At 42.2% G+C, this 23,120-nt stretch overlaps 1 protein-coding gene across 8 annotated transcripts in view; it reads right to left on the bottom strand.

The window, feature by feature from the left end:
* Positions 1–23,120, bottom strand: part of MSI2 (musashi RNA binding protein 2) — a 594,728-nt gene that overhangs the window by 113,824 nt on the left and 457,784 nt on the right. For all 8 annotated transcript variants that reach the window (XM_083379763.1, XM_083379764.1, XM_083379767.1 and 5 more), the window contains exon 8: positions 8,726–8,808. In XM_083379763.1, coding sequence (XP_083235889.1) covers positions 8,726–8,808 — 83 coding nt within the window. The remainder of the gene's footprint in view (positions 1–8,725; positions 8,809–23,120) is intronic.

Below are 23,120 nucleotides of genomic sequence, written 5' to 3'. Positions count from 1 at the left end.
CCAGTTCTCGCTCGCAAGCAAATGGTATTTCTTTGCAGACCTTACAATATATCATTGTTGCTATTTTATCATGCCATTGCTTGTAGTCCGTCTGCATGACCTTCTTGCAGCAGCTAACCGGGTGGTCCACTGTTTCTTCAGCTTCTTTGCAGAGACGGTATTTACTGCCTATTGCTGTCTTCTTGATGCTGGCTTTGTATGCATGCTTTTAAAGCTTGATCTTCTGCAGCTAGAATTAGCCCTTAATTTGTTACTTTCTTCAACTTTCCTGCTTTTAATCATTACAGATCTTCTTGTTCTCTGCTTTGCCTGCTCTCTCTCTCTCTCTTTTTTTTAACATGGCATTGGCCATGTAATAATTTGCCTTGCCGTGTCTCTTTTCTATACCTCATTTAGTCTTTCTTATAGGCCAGTTTGGTCTCTTCTTTGGTATTTGGTAAGCCTTCCAGTGTGTACTAGCTTCAGTGCATCTTCTTCACTGTCCTCCAGATACAGGTGATCCTAAACTTAAGACTGGTTGCTGAGTGATCAAAGTTATGACAGGCCTCCTCCAGGCTACTTACAACCCAGATTTGAAGTTCTGACAGCTAAGCCCCACCCCTGTAGTTATATTTTTATTTATTTTATTTTTTATTTTAATTCCATTTATATCCCGCCCTTCTCCGAAGACTCAGGGCGGCTAACAAGCTTAGCAGTAGCCTTCATTCTATGTATATGCCTGCTTATTAGGGCTTTCGCCCCCCCCCCCAGCGGCATTATTACAAAGTCAGCTTAATTGCCCCCAACAATCTGGGTCCTCATTTTACCTACCTCGGAAGGATGGAAGGCTGAGTCAACCTTGAGCCTGGTGGGATGCGAACCTGCACTAATTGCAGGCAGCTGGTGTTACTTAAGGAGGCATTAGCCCACTGCTCCACCAAGGCTCATTTTGGGTTGTTTGTAGTGTCCCAGGATCATGCGACTGCAATTTACAATTTATTTATTTATTTTGCCAGAAACCGGTGTTTAGTTCCAGTTTCTGGCAAAACTGCCTATTGTGGATGAGGGTTTCGCTTAATGATGTCGTTTTATTTTACAACTACTGTTTTTGCTTAATGATGGCTGCAAAAAAGATGGTTAAAATCAGATGTGGTCACAAGGTGAGCTGCTTAATGACTTGCAATCCTAATTCCAGACTGAAATACAGTTGCAAATTGAGGGCTACTTGTATTCTTCCAACGCCCTTTTTTCTTCTCCGACGGTCTGGTATCCTTGCAATGTTCCATGTCCACCTATGCTCCAGAGTCTGTCAATGTTGCTGCGGTTATGAAGAGCGTGATTCACTGTTATTATTTTTCTGGTCTTCTTATTCAGAGCTTTTAGTTCTGCTTGAGTCTACACCACTATTCCAGCTGTGAATCTAATGACTGGAATTGCTCAGGTGTTAATTGCCTTGAAATTATTTCCTTCATTGAGTTTGGACTTTAAGATCTTCTTTCACTCTTCTTATGTATTCACTTCTAACCTTCTTCACTTAACAGTCAGCTGGAAGGATGCCCATTTGTAGTGATAGTCTTCATCCAGACTTTTGATGTTATTTCCATAGGGCTTCTTGGTTCCTTCAGTTTTCACTATTTGCCCCTTGTTGATGGTAAGGATGGCAAGAGTTGTCCATTCCAAACTCCATTACAATATCTTGGTTCTATATTCGGACAATGTTTAGCAACTGGACAATTCTATTTCAGATGGTGTTTTCTCATACAACTTCAGTTCACTCATATAACAGAGGTGGGATAAGGGGTCCCTGGTGCTCTCTGGGCTTGGTTGTTTTCTTGCAGATGTTTCATTACTAGGTACATCAACAGCACTGATTATCTAGTTTGGGTAATGAAACATCTGCAAGAAAACCACCAAGCTCAGAGAACACCAAGGACCCCTCATTTCAACCCTGAGCTGCAAATATTCTCCTTTAGAGATAGGATGGCCTGGCAGATGTTTTTGATGTTTGATAGTCATGGCCTGTCTTGTTCAATATTCTTGACAAACAGTAGTGAAGACAGTCTCCTTAAAAGATTCCTGTCTTGATATTAACCTCTCCTAGTTTATCACCATTTAACAGCAAGGGTGTCTTCCATTGTGCCACTGATCTTTGCACAAAGCTTCTTGTTTCTCCTGATTCCTTTTATTTGTCCTTTTATTTTTTTTAATAATGCCTTCTTGTAATCAATCCAACCTACGTTTAAGTTGGTTTCCTTTCTGCTCAGGTGGGAAGAGTTTATTTTCAGCTAGATGCTCTTTGACTACCACACCAGTTAGCAATTTGAAAGTTGTAGATAAGGAATTAATTGGCCTGTAATTGTCTGATGCTTCCCTTTTTGTTGGATTTTTCATTATCAGGTAGGCTTTTCCAGATGTTGACCGATCTTCAATTTCATCTCCCTACATTATTTTGTTTAATTACTTGGCGGTGAAATGATCTTACTTGTTCCTAGCTGATATTTCATGATCAGTTATTCTTTGGTCTTCTTGTTCTTCAACTTCTTTCGTCTATTCTACCTTGCTTGCCTCCGATCTTAGCACGCTGATCTTATTTTCCAGACTGATCTTCCATTTTGGTGATGTACTGCTTGCCTTGTTTACTGGTTTTCCATCCAAGATCTTCACATTGTAACTGCAACCATGCTGTATATCAATTGGTTTGTTTCTTGCAGTGAGCTGGTACTTATGTTTGATATTACAATTCTGACATCTTTTAATACTTGTGCTAGCTGTTTCTTTGGAACAAGCTTCAATAAAGGCAACCTTATTCTTTTGTTTTTTCTGCTGTTCTAGATGCTCAGTTATTCTTGATTGAGGTTCATCTTGTTTTTCAGTTAGTGGCCTTTTGTTCTTTCTGAGGAGACGGTAGAGTAGACGGTGCCTGGTTGGGAGTGAAAACAGTTCAAAGCACCTAAAGGCAGGACAAGAAGCAGTGGATGGAAACTAATCAAGAAGAGAAAAAACCTGGAACTAAGGAGAAATTTCCTGATATCTAGAACAATTAACCAGTGGAACAACCTGCCTCCAGAAGCTGTGAACCTTCCAACACTGGAAGTTTTTAAAAAGAGACTGGACAACCATTTGTCTGAAATGGTAAGAGTTTCCTGCCTGAGCAGGGGGTTGGACTAGAAGACCTCCAATGTCCCTTCAACTCTGTTATTCTGTATTGTGATGCTGGCTTCTTCTACTTTCGACCCCTTTGATTTGTCTCTTCTGGCAGGGTTTTAATTTCTTTGCTCTGAACAATTTTTCCAATTCTCCTTCTGTGAATACTTCATTTCATATTACAAAGTGATGTTGCTCTGCTACCCTCTGATCTCTTATTTCTAATTGTGGAAGTTTTTCTTTCAAGAACTGGTGCATTTTTTTTCCAAATACCTTCTTCTCTTTAGACTTAATATATAATAACAAATTGTTATTTGTTTTCAGTCTTTATATATTTGTGATGGGCAAGCAACTTTTCTTCCAGTAGTCCTGTGGCTTCTGGGCCTGCTTGTTCAGCCAACAGTTTTAAGTCCTATAGCCCTCTTGTCACCGGATTGCCAGGGACTTGTTGACCTGGAAGACGACCAAGCCAGTGTAAGTTTTTATAAGTTATGTCTTGTTTATGGGAGAGACGCCCTTTCTCTGGTTCCTCTGATAACACCTGTCCAGCATGGTTGAACCTTTGACATAACTTCCTCAGAGCAGACACAAACTTTACAAACACATCAAAATAGTGTCTCACTGGGGATAATAACAATAAATTATCGTGATTGTTTGCATAGTTAGCCAGATTTTTAGGCTGGATTTGGCATTTTTAGCCACCTATCTAGTGTTTCCCCCAGGATCTGGGATAGTTAAGATGTTCAATGCTGTTAAAAGATAGTATTGTGGGATGTAAGCTGTTTTAAGTAAAGCTGCCTTTTGCCATTGACTCAGAGTGATTTATTGTTAGAATGCAGTGTTGCTGGTTAACTCTGCTCACTGCCAGGAGTTCGATCCTGGCCGACTTAAGCTTGACTCAGTCTTCCATCCTTCCAGGGTCGGTAAAATGAAGACCCAGATTGTTGGGGGCAATATGCTGACTTTGTAAACCATTTAGAGAGCGCTGTAAAGCACTATGAAGTGGTATATAAGTCTAGGAGGTGCTATTGCTATTATTATCAATAGACCCCTTTCCTAGCCATCTAACTCTGCAGTTCAGTTATTTCCACCAAAGTTAAAGGAACTCATGCATCTGGATCACCCCTGTTCCAACCACAATTTTGAAGGGCGGCCCTAATACCTCCATCTGGAGATTGAAACAGATCTCTCGTTTTCATTTCAGATGCATACAGTATTGTGCCGAAAGGAACAATATGAAGGATATTACTTCAGAGCTCAGTGAAATATTAGCAAGTCAAATATTGAATTGGCGTATGGCATATGCTAAGGAGACTTTTGATCTTATCCAGCTTAAAAGAAAAAATCCATTATTAAATTAAAAGTTGGGAACAGAGATCAGACCAATATATATGAAAGACTGGAAACACATTTGGGAAAGCAAAAAGGAAATGTTATTTAGCTGGAAATGTTAAAGGTACTATATTGGTTAAAATACAGGAATGGGTTAACTAATCTTCCTGATGCATTGTTGCATTGGATCAACTCTGCAATTGCTGTAAAGCATCAGCCACCGTTTAGACAAATGGCTGTCCCATCTCTTCTTAAAAGCTTCCAGTGGTGGAGCAGCCACAGCTTCTGAAAGCAAGCTGTTCCACTGGTTAATTGTTCGCCCTGTTAGGAAATTTCTAGATTCCTAGTTCTTCGTTACTTCTCTCTTTGTTCAGTTTCCAGCCATTGCTTTTTTTCTTGCCTTCTAGTGCTTTGGAAAATAGGTTGACCCCCTTAAAATTTGAGAAAAACATTGGCTTTATTATATTTATTTGTACCCTGCCCATTCTCCAGGGAGCCTATGGTTATAATCAGTGTTTCTCAACCTTGGAAACTTTAAGATATATGGGCTTCAACCCCCAAAATTCCCCAGCCAGCCAGTGGCTTGGGGAATTCTGGCATTTGAAGTCCAAGTCGCTGAGACTGAGAAATGCTGGTTATGAATGGCAAGTCCTGTGATGTAGAGATAACTGGACCAGGAACTTGCTAATGAATTTTATTTCAAGCAGAAATGCAAATCCAGGCCTTGTGCTCTAACCACAGGGTCTCTTTAGCTAGCTTCCAGATCAATTTAGCAACAGATTTCTTAAGGACATTCCATTTTTCCAAGAAGTAGATTGCCTTTCCTCAGCACAACTCAATTCTCCTTCTGATGTGCTCGTTTGTCCCTCACTTCAAACAAAATACTCCAAATGTACAAAACATATCAAGCTTCATGCTAATTAAAATTCTTCTCTGTGTTATGCCAATATCTGATTGCAGGTTCATAAGGGGCCATTCCAAGATGCATTGCAGAGGTTACCTCTAAAATTGTAGCCTCACAATATTTTTTTTCTTTAATGTTTGAAATCTTGTTGACTGAATCAGCTTTAATTACATCAGAGAATTTTTTTAAAATTGCCCTGCTTGTAGAGGTTGCATTGAAAAGACCATATTTATAGTATCATTTTATGATGTTTCCTTAGAAGTTGATGCAATTCAAAAACTGGATTATTATTGTCACGTTAGAAGGGACATCAATAGCATTTTTAAACAAATACTGGGGGGATCAATTGCCATATATTTTAATTTGGAATTTATCTAAACATCAAGAATTGGGGACTCTGGGTTCATGAAGCTTAGATAAAAAGCATTATTACATAAACTGGAAGGTGAAAACTATGCCTGTTTGTTGATATGTGTTGGATGGTTGACATGCATTGTTTGTCAACAGCTGAATTTGTTTCCTTTTTCAAGGCAAGGGGAAAAAAAGTTTTTGAGAAGCACCATCAAATTATTTGCAGCTGTTCTGTTTACAATTTTGGGAACTATCTACCATTCAAGGTTCAAGGTTTTGGTTATGATCTTTAAGTCCCTACATGGCATGGGTCCGCGATACCTCGAGGACCACCTGCTGCCGGCGTCGATTCCCCTCCGCCCTGTGCGCGCCCACAGAGAGGGCCTCCTCAGGGTGCCTCCTGTCAGGGAGTGTCGACTGGTGGCCCCCAGGGGGAGGGCCTTCTCTGTGGGTGCCCCGGCTTTGTGGAACCAACTGCCGGTGGAGCTCCGGACGACATCAGACCTCCGATCCTTCCGTCGCGGGTTGAAGACCCATTTATTTGAACTAGCGGGTCTAGCCTGATGGGGGTACATGGGTTTTTATTGGCTTGTTTTATTCTTGTTTTAACTTGGGCACTGATTTAATTGTTTTTTAATGTTTGTAATGTTTATATTGTTATTTATATTTATGCCCTGTAAACCGCCCTGAGTCCCTTTGGGAGAAGGGCGGTATATAAATCTCAATAAATTAAATTAAATTAAATTAAATTAATTATTTTATGTTAGATTATACTGCTAACCCTGATACACATATGCATATTTTTCCTTATGTTCATTGGTTTCAGATAATAACATACGTTGAAAAAAAACCAGGTCTAGTGAAAAATTAACACTTGCTGACTTCAGGAGGATAACGACACATCAAATTTTCACCACCAAAGGACAAGTGCACACACAAATAAAAAGAAACGAATGGTTCTGAAGAAATCAGATTTGAGAACAATCAGATAGCCTGATTCTACTTTCATTCTTAAACATGAACTATTCTTAAGTACAGGTAGTCCTAGACTTACAACCATTCATTTAGTGTCCATTTGAAGCTACAATGGTACTGAAAAAAAGTGACTTATGGTCACATGATGAAAATTTGGACGCCTAGCAACTGGCTCATATTTATGACAGTTTCAGTTCCTGGAGTCATGGGACCACCTTTTGTGACCTGACAAGCAAAGTCAATGGGGAAGTCAGATGCACTTAACAAGCAGGCTGCTATAACTGCAAGTGATTCACTTAACAACCGTGGTAAGGAAGGTCGTAGAATGGGACACAACTCATTTAACTGTTGCTTAGCAACATAAATTTGGGGCTCAATTGTGTCATAAAGTTGAGGACTACCTGTATATTAGCCAACAGGAATGCTCAAGTCGAAAATCTGATCATAAACTCATTTCACTTGTGGCTTTGGTCTTCCATTTGAATTCAGCACTGCTATTTCCAACAGATCATGCCACAGTCACTAGATCAGCCTCACAAGAGATACTGTGACATTGCTGGATCTATACTCTACAGCCATAGCATTCAGCACTCCTGCATTTCATAAACAAAATTGCAAGATTCCTTGCTTGCTCATTCTCACACCATAGATTACTTACTGCCCAACAATCCAGGTTTTCTACTATTTCATGCTAGTTTTGTTCCACTTGACTGTACTGCATACCTGTTCTGTACCAGCCTGCTACCGGCCCTGCAGAAAAGGCAGGGACAACCCCTTTACAAACGGCAAGAGGCTGGAATTACGCCTGCCAAATTTATAGCTACAAAAACAAACAAGACACGAACCAAGAAACAGGAGCTTTAAGAAACACGAACTATCCAAGCGGTTGCCTTCAGCAAACCAGCCCTCCCCACACATTCCCCTTATATAGAGTTCAGGGCGTGGCTTCTCTCTGCCTCCTTCCGAGAAGCCCCATTGCCTTCCTCTGTTTACTCCTGATTGACTGCCTCCTGCGTCGGGCGTCCTTGAACAGGGCCAGCTGTGGGTCATCTTCATCCATGCTGTCAGGCTCACACAGCTGGGTCTCCGTGGTGACCAAGTGGGAGGGGCCTGGCTGAGGGCTCTCATCAGCAAGATCTTCAACCCCCTCAGCAAGCTCTTCAACACCCCCCTTCTCCTCCTCTGAGTCATCCGACCCAACTGCCGAACCCACAGGCTGACCCTGAATCACAACAATACCCAGTTTCTTAACCTTGGCCACTTTAAACTCCCAGAATTCCCCTTGCCAGGGCTGAGAAACACGGATGTACATTGTACTAGCAGGCTTCCTCATACCGTATCCGACTATGAGACTGCCTAATCTAACTCAACAACTTTCAAGGGCTTCAGACTCCATCCTTGTTTCCTTTTTAAGCTAGAGAGGCAAGAAGATAAACTCTGAGGCTGTCACTCGGTTCGGTGTGGGCTCCATCACTTGAGCTACACTCCTTCCCAGGAGAACACTCCACCTCCCTTGGATATGTTCCTGAAGCACGAGGCATCAGTCTTCTGAGACTTCAAGCGTTTTTGTTTGAAATCTTCACCCACCTCAAATAAATGCTTAATCTTGTGCTATTTATATCCATTTGCATTTGGTTGAAAGAATAGCTGCCATTCAAAGCGCATTCGGCAACAATGATTATCTGCACCAGGCAGTTGTGGAAGAACATAAGAGAACCTATCACACTTGTGCACACGCTAGGAATGTCATTGAAAAGGCACTTTGGTATTCCAGCACGCTTCTGAAGGGTGAAAAGGGGCAGTAGTGTAGGAGGGACAGGCTCCAAAGCATATGGAAACTCTCCATTCTATGGGAAAGCAGAGGCCCAAAACACAGCTCTGTGGACTAAGTATCAGTGGGCGAAGGCTTGCTTGACGTGGTTGGGTTCACAACTCAAACCGTCCTCTCAAGAGCAACTCTCATCGGCCAGAGATTTATTATTTTTTTTAAAAAAAGGCCCCGCTTCCTCAAAAATTAGAGCTCCGGCTGGGAAAACTTACCATTTTATTATTGATTTCATGAAAATGAATTTCGCAGACTTTTTCCACCACGTCTTCGTTCTCAAAAGTTACAAAGCCGAATCCTATTGAGAAGACAGAGAGAGATGGTAAATAAGGTTAGACTTCTTTTTTGGATTGCTCGAAAAATAAATTACTTTGAGGCACGTTGAATATATCACCAGAACAAACATGTATTGACAATGCATTTTTTTCCACGGTGGATTTCTTTTTTCCTTTTTTTCGGGGGGGGGGGGAGGGGGAGAGGTCACATTTTTAAGAAGAAGAAAAAATCTTTAAGATGAATATGGATTACAATCAACAAGAGGCTATAGAGATGAAAATAAGGCATACTTTTCTATTCCCTACCTCCAACACTATCAGATATTATCCCTATACATTTAAATAGTTACTTTAAGTAGGATATATTAAACCTGAAATTAAGAGGGCATAAAAAATCTGTTGTGCCTGACAGATTCTGAGTAACAACCATACTCCTTCTTGTTCAGGAAGCTCCGCAGAAAGGGTACCCAACTTTGGTAACTTTTAGACTTGTGGACTTCAACTCCCAGAATTCCCTAGCCAGTCATGCTTTGATTGATGCTGGCTGGGGAATTTTGGGAGTTAAAGTCCACAATTCTTCAATTTGCCAGGGTTGGACATCCCTGCTCTACAGTCTTTCAGAAGAGTTAGACCCAATGAGAATTTCCCTATTAGGAAGATCTCATTAACGAATGGGTAGAAAAGGGCAATGAATGAAACAGATAATCATAAATAGTCTAGACTCTAGAACATGGACTGGACAATCTCCCAATCAAAGTCTGGTTCCCAGCTTCATAGCTCATGGGGACTTTCCAGATAAATACCACCTTTGTGCCACCTTTGTAGTTCTCCATTATCACCATTCTGAAATATCTCAAGATTTCACCTTGACAGGTCTTCATTTCTGCTATTTATTTATAAAATTTATTTGCCACCCATCTTGTAAGGTAAGTGCCATTACCCTTAGAGACATGTGCACAAGGCATGCATTCTTCTTTAGTCTCTCTACTGAAAGAAATGTTAGATCTTTATATGCACAATCCATCTCTGGAGGTTTTTTTTTAAATATTAACTTTCTTCCTTTATAGTTGCATAACCCACCCAGCCCACCCACCCCGCCCCTATACAGGAAAACCCTCAAATTACAACCACAATTGGCACCAGACTTTTCCATTGTTAAACACGGTGGCTGATAAGGGAGTCAGGCCCAATTTGACAAATTGTTATGCGAATCAGTGCAGTTGTTAACTGAATCACACAGTCATTAAGCTGATCTGGTTTCCCGCATTGATTTTGTTTGTCGGAAGCCAGCTGGGAAGGTTGCAAATGGCAATCATGTGACCTTGGGATGCTCTGCAGCCATCTTAAATTCATGCCAGTTGCCAAGTGCCCAAATTTTGATCACAGGACCGTGAGGATGCTGCCATGGTCATAAGTACGAGCACCGGTTGTAAGTGACATTTTTCAGGGCCATTGTAACTTCAAACGGTTACTAAGTAAATCGTTGTGAGACAAGGGCTACCTGTACCCAGGTTTAATTGTTTTCATCTGTAACTAATTAGTGTCCTGGTGGCCATGCTAAAAATTTAATTGACTAATCCAATGTTCCTCAAGCTTGGCAGTTGGAAGATGTGTGGACTTCAACTCCCAGAATTCCCCTCCCAGAATTCTGGGAGTTGAAGTCCACCCATCTTCCAACTGCCAAAGCTTGAGAAACCCTGGAGTAAATCCACTATCTATCTCGCCAGGAAGAAGGTGAATTTCCCAAGCTTTTTTGCAAATGCACTGGAGGGAGCTCTGAGCAAGCCCATGATAAAAGAAGGAAGCATCAAAGGAACGTGGCCGTTGTTGAGAAGGGTTAAAAGAAACCCACATTGCTCTCCCTGGAAAGCAGTCGGTATTATCAACGCTTTTTGGATCTACGTGCCCTCAGTGTTGCAGCAGCTCTATGAGGTCAGCCAAGATCCAGAGGTGGTTATTTGTCCCTTTCTTCCTGAATTACTTCCTCTAATACCTCATCAGGATATCCGGAGGCCTTCAAGGATCTGGGAACGTTGCAGGCCTCTCATCTGTTCAGCACAGGCAGCTTCAAACGAGCTTCTGATTTGGGCCACTTTAAGGCCATTTGATGCCTGCTGTCTGCCCTTTAGCTATATACTATGTTTACCTGTCTACTTTTTCACTCTTCTGGGCAAAAACTGAACTGATTTCTTTCTTTCTTTTTTAACAGCAAGCTCCACGTAGTTTAATGATTATCACACATCTCTCTGGGATGGGGAATTGACTGTCACGTTTCTGGCACCTGCTCAACGGATGAATAAATATAGAAATCCATTAAAATAAAAGTGACGGCTCTACCGAGTAAACCGATTGAACAGAATCTGATTCCCAAAATAGACCACAGAGATCTGGCAGCTATTAACAGGAAAGGAATTCTACACTCAGCAGACGCCAAAACCTTTGCTCCGCGCAGCAACTGCAGGCTCGGGAAATTAACATTTAGTCAATGGTGATGTGATCCACATCATTTGCACTCGTGTCCCCCAACCATCTGCACGGAGCAGAGGAACATCTCACAGACATCAAAGCAGCGGGCAGAATTACAAATGGAGAACATCATCCACAGAGTGATGCAAATTTATACTTTCCAAATTCCTAAACCATGATGTTCCCGCTCATATGGGAATGGCGTGGGACCTAGTCAGTTTCAGAAATTCAGGCGTATCTAGGGCCAACTGCTTTCCAGGCTCACTGGCGCACGGAGACCCGGTTAGGAGATGTGACTTGGATTACACAACATTGCCAAATGTCCGCCGGTCTAGCGTGATCAACTGAGACTTCTCTGTCGTCGTGCCTGCCCTCTGGAATAGCAGCCCTCTGGAAATCCGCACAGCTCCCACCCTGCAGCTGTTCTACAAGCCTCTGAAAACTGGCTCTGCTCCTGGACTTGGGGTTAAAGGTGGCGGTCGAGCCTCTGTCAGTTTTCCTTTGATGCACTGGATTTGTCTGTTCCAGATGCTTGTACAGGTAGTCCTCGACTTACGACCACAACTGAGCCCAAAATTTAGGTTGCTAAGGGAGACATATGCTTAAGTGAATTTGGCCCCACTTTACAACTTTTCTTGCCACGGTTGTGAGGTGAATCACTGCAGTTGTTCAGTTAGTAACGTGATTGTTTTAAGTGAATCTGGCTACCCACATTGACTTTGCTTGTCAGAAGGTCGCCACAGGGGATCGCTTGACCTTGGGACACCGAAACCATCATAAATATGAATCAGTTGCCAAGTGTCTGAATTTTGATTGCATGACCATGGAGGTGCTGCAGTGGTTGAGTGAAAAACGGTTTTCAGTGCCGCTGTAACTTTGAACGGTCAGTAAATAACCTTAAGTCGAGGATTACCTGTAAGGGTTTTTCCCCTTGGGAGTTGGAAGCCTCAAACTAGGCAGGTAAGGAGGCACAAGCCGACTTTATGAAAATGCAGGATCCTCTTTGTCATTCCTTAACAACTATTATGCATTTTTCTTTAGGACTGCATCGCAGACACAATCCTTGGAAAAGGTGTGATTGCTTTAAGGAGGTGCCACTTACACGACTCCTCTGAAACATCTTGGCTGTCTTTTGGAGCCCAAAACACAGCACAACCCAAGCAGATATTTTAAGTACATTTCAAACAACATCTGAAGTTTTTCCTTTCTAACATCAATTGTTTTTGATGAGTGGCTATGAAGTCCATGGCTTATGCTGGTTGACTTTCCCGTTTGAATCTGACTATAACAAAAATGAACCGGACACGCCACTGGAAGGCATAATCACGAAATTGCATCTTTCTTACTTTGGCCATGTCACGTGGGGGAATTTACTGGAGAAAGCTATTATGTTTGGAAGAGTTAGCATAAAAGGAAACCAGGCTGCCAAAGAACACGGTGGCTGGACACCATCAAAGCTGACGCCAGCCAGAGCATAGAAAAACTCAAAGAAGCAGTGCAAGATCAGAAGACGTGGACAGACTTGGCCCATAGAATTGCCAAAGTCAAACTTGACTGAATGGATAACATCATCATCACACCTAAAATGGATTGCACAACTGCAGGATGCTGATCTCAGTAGCTCTCGTCTAAAAGATCTGTGATGGTGCAGTGATTAGAATGCAGTAGAATGCAGGCTAACTCTGCTCACTGCCAGCAGTTCGATCCTGACCGGCTCAAGGTTAACTCAGCCTTCCGTCCTTCTGAAATTGGTAAAGTGAGATCCCAGATGGTTAGGGGCAATATGCTGACTCTGTAAACTGCTCAGAGAGCGCTATAAGGCACGATTAAGCGGTATATAAGTCTAAGTGCTATTGCTAAGTGTACCACTTTCCTTTTTCTCAGCGGGCTGTCTGTCTTTACTCTCTCAACCACGCTGTTTATTTGCTCCCTAATTGTCCGCTGGTTGTTTCCAGGTGGATTTAGTTGATTAAGTATGCTATGCCTGGAACTTGGGGACAATATTAAGTCATTATGAGTATGATTGGTACTGCATGCCACAGGGACCCAGATTTTTGCCCAAGTTTTAGAAAGTCCACTTCTGCAAGTCATTAATTGATTGACTGCCTGAAACATCTTCATCATTAGTAACTCATTAGCAAATAATGCATCAGAGAGTTTCAGTTTTGACCACCTCCCCTTCCTTCATCTGCCAGTAAGGCAAAGCAAAGAGGGATTTCTCAGAAAAGAGCTTTACTACTTAAAAAACAAAAGTGAAAATTAGCAAAAAGGAAGGATATCATACTGTATCCTTAATTTGTTGACATAGAGGGTGAGAAGTTAAGTTAATGGGATGTGTATTTTGAATATTAGATTTTGTGAGAAATGGTGATAGATGAATTGGGAGTATATTAAAAATCTTGGGAATGATAAATATCAAATGTTAAATCTAAATGTTAGTGGAAATTAAAATTGAAAAAATTTCTTAGGTCATTGATTGTCTGAAAGATTGTATGTTAAAACAACTAGAATATGTGTAAATTAAAAACTATGGATATATGTAAGAAAGTTATTTTTTATGTGATTGATAGGATAAAACTTGTCTTTAAATTCACAAATAGACAGTACATATGAAGGGAAAAAGAGAGGAAATGTTTGTGGTAGCAATCTGAAATCTGTATTAATGGTATCTGTATGTAATTGAATAACTACTACCCAGCCACCACTCTGCTTTTCAAATATGTGAATGTCATATTAGAAAACCAATAAAATTAGTAAAAAAAAGGAGTTAGAATTCCCCTTGGAACAAATAAATACAGGGGTTTGCCTGAATCATCCCAATTTCAAGTAAAATGGGAAGCAGGGATGGGTTTTCCTCTAGCTCAGGGGTGTCAAACTCAATTTCATTGAGGGCCGCATCAGCATTGCGGTTGCCCTCAAGGGGCCGGGTGGGTGTGGCCAGGGTGGGTGTGGCCTACTGGGTGGGCGTGGCTAGAGTGCGTATGGCCTAGTGCAGGGGTAGGCAACCTTGGCTCTTTTATGACTCAGGGACTCCAACTCCCAGAATTCCTGAGTCAGCATAGCTGACTCAGGAATTCTGGGAGTTGGAGTCCCTGAGTCATAAAAGAGCCAAGGTTGCCCACCCTAGGCCTAGTGGGTGGGCATGGCCAGCTCTACATCGTTCGCATCAAGGGTGCCTATGGGGGCCCGGACAGGAGTGGGACAGATCTGAGGGTCTCTGGCAGAAGGAGGGTCTCTCGGCCAGGGCCAAGGCAGTGGGGGCCGTTCCCCTCACTGTTTCCAGGATGGCTTCGTGGGCCGCATGAAACCACTTCGCGGGCCGGATCCGGCCCCCGGGCCTTGTGTTTGACACCCCTGCTCTAGCTATTCCTATTTAATTAGGGACAGCCCTTGGTTTTGGTCTTTGCACCTAGAACACTCTCTCCTGAGTTTTGCCTGTTGAAGGGTACTCAAGTCGCAATCATCCTTGTATGAGCTGTTACTTGATTGTTCTCAAGGGTTTCCGTCCCCAAGGATGGCTTATCCCTGAGTAAAGAATGTTTAGTTCTCAGCTTAGCACAAAGGAAGTGCTGATGACTGAAAGGTTACCAGCAGGAACTTGGCAAGACATTGTGCTGCTGGAGAACATCCTGGTATTCTAGACATTTAACCATTGGCATACGAAGGAGAATTCGCTGGAAATGCAGGTTTTTTTAAAAAAAATGTAATCAGGATTGGCTAATTTAAAATCTTGTACATCTCCGATATTTTAAACATGTTGCCAACAAAGCACAACCGTTCATTGGAAGACTTTTCTATAGAGAAACCAAAGGATTATTACCTGGAACACAGGGAATTTAAAAAAGCAGAGAGAAAAATTTATCCAGTTCCTTCCAAAAAGAGGAGAGGAGAGGAGAAGGGGAGCAGAGGAGATGAGAGGAGAGAAATAGAAGCACATGGAAAAGAGAGGAGGGGAGGAAGGAAGGAAGGATGGAGGGAGGGAGGGAGGAAAGGAGGAGGGGAAGTATTTCTTCTCCATACCCCATTAGTTAAGATAATGAATATGCACCATTTTTAAATAACCTCAAGTCTTAAAGCAATTTTGGATTAAGCAGACAATTACTTTTTATGGGTGGTACAAAGAAACAACAACAAAAACAAAAAAAACCCCATCCATTTCTAAAAGCATGCAGGAAAGATTAATACAAAACAAAAGAGGCGGTTTAAAATGGTGAGATAAATGGGAATCTGGTTGTCAAGGAGTGTGCATTTTTTAAAATGAAATTATACTGCGTCCTCTTGGATGAAGGTATTATTGGAAGCTAACAAGCTCTATTTAAGAGATAAGCGCATTTAGCAGAGTCAAACAGGCTGTTCCCCCCCCCCTTTTATTCAGGTGAATAAAAATGAGATACATATTTGAATAATCTTTTTGGAGGAAAAAAAAGGGAAAAAATGAAATACAGGGGGGCACAAACAGAACGGTGAATTTCCCCTAAAAGGTGAATGACTGGGGGAGGCGGTGGGGAGAGGTTGAGTCCCATTTTTAAAAAAAAAAAAAAAAAGAAATGCAAGCAAAAATGCTTTTGGAAATGAAATAGTTTGGATCTTTCAAGCAGACTTTTGAAATTCAGTCTTTTCACACAGAAAAGTGGACAAAAGAGATGCTAATACCCATCACCCCAGGCTGTAAAAACAGGCAGCGTTTTTTTGAGCAGCCCTTTATGTGGGCAGGACTACAGCTCACATTCTCCACTGCCAGCAGAGTGAAACCAGCCCTTTGGCTGGGATCCAGGGAAATCAGAACATTTTACTTCCTTCCTTCCTTCCTTCATTCCTTCCTTCCTTCCTTCCTTCCTTCCTTCCTTCCTTCCTTCCCTCCCTCCCAATTTTATTAAATATTTTTTTTCTTTATATAAAATACAAATGAAAATAAAGACAACAAGGAAAAAAGGTACAGGGAATAATGGAAAAGAGAATTTTAAAAAGCAGTGAATTCCAGCTATTTTCATTGGAGTAAATTACATAACAAAGATTATAATCTCAACTTTTTGTTTATATAAAGAAAGTAAATAGTAGCCATTTCCATAAACACACCCTATTCAATTATCAGAACCAGAATCAGATTTCTGATTTCAGAGGGTTGTTTTCTGGATTATGCACCCCACATCACATCACTGCTACTTCTCAACCCAAAACCGAGCGAAGAATTCGTCCTCTACACCTGAGAAAGTTGCCCAGGTAAGCCAGTCCATTTACCACAGGCACATTCATGCCCATGTGTCTATTTGTCAGCAGCCCCAACAGGGTCAGGATGACTGTACATGATTGTATTGTACATGATTAAAACAATACAAAAATTGGTAGATGCCATAAATAAAATTAACAAGGCGTGACAGCAGTGCCAAGCCCCAATTGCTTGGAAAAAATTACGCTTCTGCAGGCTGTTTTTTGGTGGGCTTCCCCCTACCCCCCACTCTCTGATTCCCTCCCCCAAGCTATATTTCATGCTTGCATTTGCTGCTGAAGGGACCCCGTGTTAGGTTAACTGAAATATGGATCTGATGACACCACAGCTATGAAATACCAGAGTGAAGGCTCTGCGATTTATGTGTGCGCGCACACACCAGTGACTGAACTATATTGACAGAATGTTCTTTCGCTCTGTGAACACAAGTAAACACGCGTGGTAGACAATGGAGATCCATTAATTGGAAACACCCACCCCACCACCCCTGCTTTTCTTTTCATGCTCCAAATATTTAAAATTTAGAAAAGAAATTCCGTTTTAAAAGAGACGTGTCACAATATTGATATGGGTAGTCCTCGACTTACAACTATAATTGGGAACAGAATTTTCACTACTAAGCAAAGCGCACCAGATTTTAATGTATTTGGCCACTGTTCTTCAACACACCACTGCAGTTGTTGAATGAATCCTGCGGCAATTAAGCAAATCCAGCTTCCCCCTATTAACTCTGTAACTGTTGTGATTCAGGGTCAGCCTGTGGGTTCGGCAGTTGGGTCGGACGACTCAGAGGAGGAGGGGGGTGTTGAAGAGCTTGCTGAGGGGGTTGGAGATCTTGCTGATGAGAGCCCTCAGCCAGGCCCCTCCCACCTGGTCACGACGGAGACCCAGCTGTGTGAGCCTGACAGCGTGGATGAAGATGACCCACAGCTGGCCCTGTTCAAGGACGCCTGACGCAGGAGGCAGTCAATCAGGAGTAAACAGAGGAAGGCAATGGGGCACCTCGGAAGGAGGCAGAGAGAAGCCACGCCCTGAACTGTATAAAAGGGGAATGCGTGGGAGGGCTGGTTTGCTGAAGGCAACCGCTTGATTAGTTCCTGTTTCATGGTTGGTGTCTTGTTTTGCTGTTTTATGTTAATAAATTTGGCAGGCTTAATTCCAGCCTCTTGCCATTTGTAAAGGGGTTGTCCCTGCCTTTTCTGCAGGGCCGGTAGCAGGCTGGTACAGAACAGTAACACGGTTAAGTGAATCTGGCTTCCCTCATTGACTTAGCTTGTCGGAAGGTTACAAAAGGAGATCATACGATTTAGGGACACTGCAACCATCATAAGTACATGCCACTTGCCAAAAGTCTGAAGTTTGATCACGTGACTATGGGGCAACTGCAATGGTCATAAGTATGAAAAACTGTCATAGGTCACTTTTTTTCAGCGCCATGGTAATTGAACGGTCACTAAACTAATGGTTGTAAGTCAAGGACTACCTGGTACATGCCAATTGCCAAGCTCTTGAATGTTGATCACATGACCATGGGGATGCTGAGGTGGTTATAAGTGCGAGGGCCGGTCATAAGTCACTTTTTCCAGTGTCATTATAACTTTGAACAGCCATTAAATGAATGAATGTGGGTCTCGGACAGGGGTAAGCAACCTTGGCTCTTTTATGACTCGTGGACTTCAACTTCCAGAATTCCTAAGCCGGCATGGCTCAGCATGGAAACCTTTCCCTTCCTCCTCAGCATGGCTGGGAGTTGAAGTCCACGAGTCATAAAAGAGCCCAGGTTGCCTACCCCTGGCCTAGGACTACCTGTAGTGCAAATTACAGGTAGACCTCAATTCACCATAGCTCATAACTGACCGTTCAAAGTTACAATGGCACTGAAAAAAGTGACTTATAAACGTTTTTACACTTACAACCGTTGCAGCATCCCCTGTGGTCACATGATCAGAATTCAGAGGCTTGGCAATCGGCATGTATTTATGATGTTGTTGCAGTGTCCCGAGGTCATGTGATCAATCACCTTTTGCGATCTTCCAACAAGCAAAGCCAGTGGGGAATCTAGGTTCACTTAACAAGCCTGTTACTAATTTAACAAATGCAATGGTTCACTTGACAACTGTGGCACGAAAAATTGTCAAATGGGCCAAACCTCACTTAGAAATATTTCACTTAGCAACATAAATTTTGGACTCAACTGTGGTGGTAACTTGAGGATTACCTGTATACCAATCTGGAGCCTTCCTGATGTGATGGATTTCATCTCCCCCAGATTCTAGCCAGCCTGGCATCTTAGCAGCAGATCAGTGCTATCGAGATCAACCCCTGCCAGGGGTTAGAAGAAATATGAAAAATGGACTTAGCTGAATAATTCCTGCCATGCTATTTCTATTAAGGTGAAGGTACCCCCGCACATGCGTGCTAGTCGTTTCCAACTCTAAGGGCCAGTGCTCATCTCCGTTTCAAAGCCGAAGAGCTAGCGCTTGTCCGAGGACGTCTCCGTGGTCATGTGGCCGGCATGACTAGACGCCAAAGGCGCACGGAACGCTGTTACCTTCCCACCGTAGCGGTCCCTATTTTTCTACTTGCATTTTTACGTGCTTTTGAACTGCTAGGTTGGCAGAAGCTGGGACGAGTAACAGGCACTCACTCTGTTACGCGGCACTCGGGATTCAACCCACCAAACCGCCGATCATCTGATCGACAAGCTCAGCATCCTAACCCACTGAGCCACCATGTCCCTGTTTCTATACTTTGCATTAAACTTTCCACAGGCACAAGTCATGCAAAAAGGAAGATGGCGTTTGAATTCTTGCCTACAGAATCATACTGGAAAATCTTGTCTTATCCTAGGCTTGTTTATTCTTGTTTAATCCTAGGCTGCATTAACAGGGGGACAGAATCAAGTTCATGTGAAGTGATGGTACTATTTTATAATGCCTTGGTAAAACCACACTTGGAATACGGCATCCAGTTTTGGTCACCATATTATAAAAAAGATGTAGCGACTCTGGAAAGAGTGCAGAGAAGAGCAACAAAGATTATTAGGGGACTGGAGGCTAAAACATATAAGGAACCATTGCTGGAATTGGGTAGGTCTAGTTTAACAAAGAGAAGGACGAGGGGGGACTTGATAACAGTCTTCCAATATCTCAGGGGCTGCCCTAAAAAAAGAGGGAGTCAAGCTATTCTCCAAAGCACCTGAAGGCAGGACAAGAAGCAACGAAGGGAAACTAATCAAAGAGAGAAGCAGCCTGGAACTAAGGAGAAATTTTCTAACAGTGAGTATAATTAATCAGTGGAACTGCTTGCCTTCAGAAGTTATAGGTGCACCATCAGTGGAGGTTTTTAAGAAGACGTTGGACGTTTTGTCCAGAAACATATAAAGGTAAAGGTAAAGGTTCCCCCGCACATGTGTGCTAGTCGTTTCCAACTATAGGGGCCGGTGCTCATCTCCGTTTCAAAGCAGAAGAGCCAGCGCTCAACCGAGGATGTCTCCATGGTCATGTGGCCGACATGACTAGACGCCAAAGGCGCACGGAACGCTGTTACCTTCCCACCGCAGTGGTCCCTATTTTTCTACTTGCATTTTTACGTGCTTTCGAACTGCTAGGTTGGCAGAAGCTGGGACGAGTAGCAGGCGCTCACTCTGCTATGCGGCACTCAGGATTCGACCCACCAAACTGCCGACCTTCTGATCGACAAGCTCAGCGTCCTAACCCACTGAGCCACCGCGTCCCTTTTCCAGAAACTTATAGGGTCTCCTATATGTTGAGCAAAGGATTGGACTAGAAGACCTCCAAGATCCCTTCCAATTCTGTTATTCTGTTTTGGGTTGTCTCAGCCTAGCAGTAGGGCATAATTCATCCCGTGGCTTTCAGGAAAAGACTGAATGCTTTTTCTGGTCAGTGCTTGCTTCTGCATGATAACACTAGCTGCCCCAGGAAATCTTGGCATGTGAGCGTTCTTACTTGGTTGGGACAGAAGGGAAGATTCAGTGATACTAAGAGCTTTGTCACCCTGAGAAGCATCAGATTCAGCAGGGAAAGTGATTTTTTTCCAAGCAGGCTGTCCTACATGCACCATCTAGATGGGCAATCACTAAGAAAACAAAACACTTCCTGACAGATGGAAAGGAAAAAAGAATTGTGAAGCAGCTCTGTGAGCCCAGTAAAGGTTTTTACGAATGGCTAAACTGACATAAATTTTGCAGTGCATATTAAATCAAAGCTTATTTTCTCACAAAATATCAAGAAGTTTAGATTCCCTCCATGAAATGCAGTGTGCTGCAGCTGCCAAAAAAAGCCAACATGGTGCTAGGCTGCATTAACAAAGGGAGAGAATCAAGATCACGTGAAGTGTTAATACCACTTTACAATGCCTTGGTAAGGCCAGACTTGGAATTCTGCATCCAGTTTTGGTCACCATGATATAAAAAAGATGTTGAGACTCTGGAAAGAATACAGAGAAGAGCAACAAAGATGATCAGGGGACTGGAGGCTAAAACATATATGGAACGGCTGCTGGAATTGGGTATGTCTAGTTTAACAAAGAGAAGGACGAGGGGGGGACCCGTTAACAGTCTTCCAATATCTCAGGGGCTGCCCCAAAGAAAAGGGAGTCAAGCTATTCTGCAAAGCACCTGAAGGCAGGACAAGAAGCAACGGATGGAAACTAAACAAAGAGAGAAGCAACCTAGAACTAAGGAGAAACTTCCTGACAGTGAGAACAATTAACCAGTGGAACAACCTGCCTCCAGAAGCTGTGAATGCTCCAACACTGGAAGTTTTTAAGAAGAGACTGGACAGCCATTTGTCTGAAATGGTATAGGGTTTCCTCCTGAGCAGGGGGTTGGACTAGATGACCTCCAAGGTCCCTTCCAATTTTATTATTATTATTATTATTATTATTATTATTATTATTATTATTATTGTTGTTGTTGTTGTTGTTGTTGTTGTTGTTGTTGTTAACCAATACTCAGGAAATGGGTTTCAGTGTGGCTTTAAAAAAGGATTATCATTTGCAGTTGTAAATATAATACATAATACACTGCATATATGGAAGTATAGGTAGTCCTCGACTTATGACCATTTATGAAGTCATGTGATTAAAATTTTGGCGCTTGGCAACCGGCATATATTTACCATAGTTGCAGCAACCCAGGACCACGTGATCTCCCACTGCAGCCTTCCCAGCCGGCTTCTGACAAGCAAAGTCAATGGGGCAAGCCGGATTCACTTAACAACTCTGTGATTCGCTTAATGACCTTGGCAATAAAGGCTATGTAGATTGGACACAACTCAATGCTACCTCATATTTTTTTGGGGGGGGGCTGACATTTTAGTCCCAACTGTGGTAGTACGTTGAAGACTAACTATAAAACAGCATCCAGTCAGAGCTAAAGAAGCTTCTTGGATGAGAAGTGAAACATCTTCAAAGAGAAAAAAACAAACAAAATCCAGTTGCCTTGTGAAAAAGCACCTTTGGGATTATCTACAAAACAGCTTTCCCTATTGTGCTGGTTTCAAGATTTGCCAGATAGCCTTTTGTGAGAATATTTGGGAGGGCACTGAGTTGGGAAAAGCTGACACAGACCCTTACAAAAATTAATAAAAGCAGATCAGTCTTCCATACGTTTGCCTTTTTCTTTCTTTGATGTAGTATGATAATTTGGCTGCTAATGTAATATCCTGCAATTTATCAACCCAGTCTCCTAATATCCTGTTGTCACCAAAAAGGATCCTGTCGGCAGCAGTCCTAGAAAATGGCAATTCCTTAGGCTCTTATTGATTTAAGTGATATGTATAATTCAAAAGAGGAAGCTCTAATAGAATTTATGTACCAGGAGCTATAATTCTTGTATGTTCCTCGCCATGGAAAATAACATATCGTTTTTTCTGTTTGTTTTGCTAATGGACCACCCACAATTCATGATACAGCTCCTTTTATTGCAAGATTAAGCAACTGTTTGCAAGGCACTGATTTGATTACATACCATCAAGTCAGTGTTGACTATTAGCAACCACAGAAATTGATTTTCTTCAGAATTTTGGGCTGATTTATTTGATGACCCACTTATGGTTTTCTTGGCTGTTCATAGTATTCTTGGGAGTCTTCACCAACCTGAAAGTCAGAAGTGTCAACCTTCTTCTTATGCTGCTTCTTCAAAGCTGAACTTTAATTTCCCTATAAGGTCACAGGAAAAACCACGCACTGCACAATTCGGATTTTTGTAGTTACAGACACTTTCTAGCCTTAGAACATCTTTTGCAAGGTCTTCTTGATTAATCTACCAAGTGCTAATTTGTGGCATATTTCTTGACTGCTGATATCTTTAGTTGATTTTAAAAGGCAGGAACTATCCACCACTTCCAAATCTTCACTGTTAGTTCTAAGGCTGGCTACTATGCCTGTTATCATTAGTTCAGTCTCTTTATATTTAATCTTACTCCCTTTTTCCTCTTTTCTCCATTATTCTTTGTTATTACTATAGCTCGCAAATCATACACATGGCACTAGATCCCACTAGATTCAAGGGGGATAATTTTTCAGTAGACACTTTAGTTTTATATGATTAATCAAGCTGTATCACCTTGCTAAGACCTTGGAACCATTTTCTTTAAATGTTATATTTGGTAGCTCAAC

This window comes from Vipera ursinii (genome assembly GCF_947247035.1).
Source record: "Vipera ursinii genome assembly, chromosome: 1".
Taxonomy (NCBI): domain Eukaryota; kingdom Metazoa; phylum Chordata; class Lepidosauria; order Squamata; family Viperidae; genus Vipera; species Vipera ursinii.
This window is presented reverse-complemented; position numbering and strand designations above follow the sequence as displayed.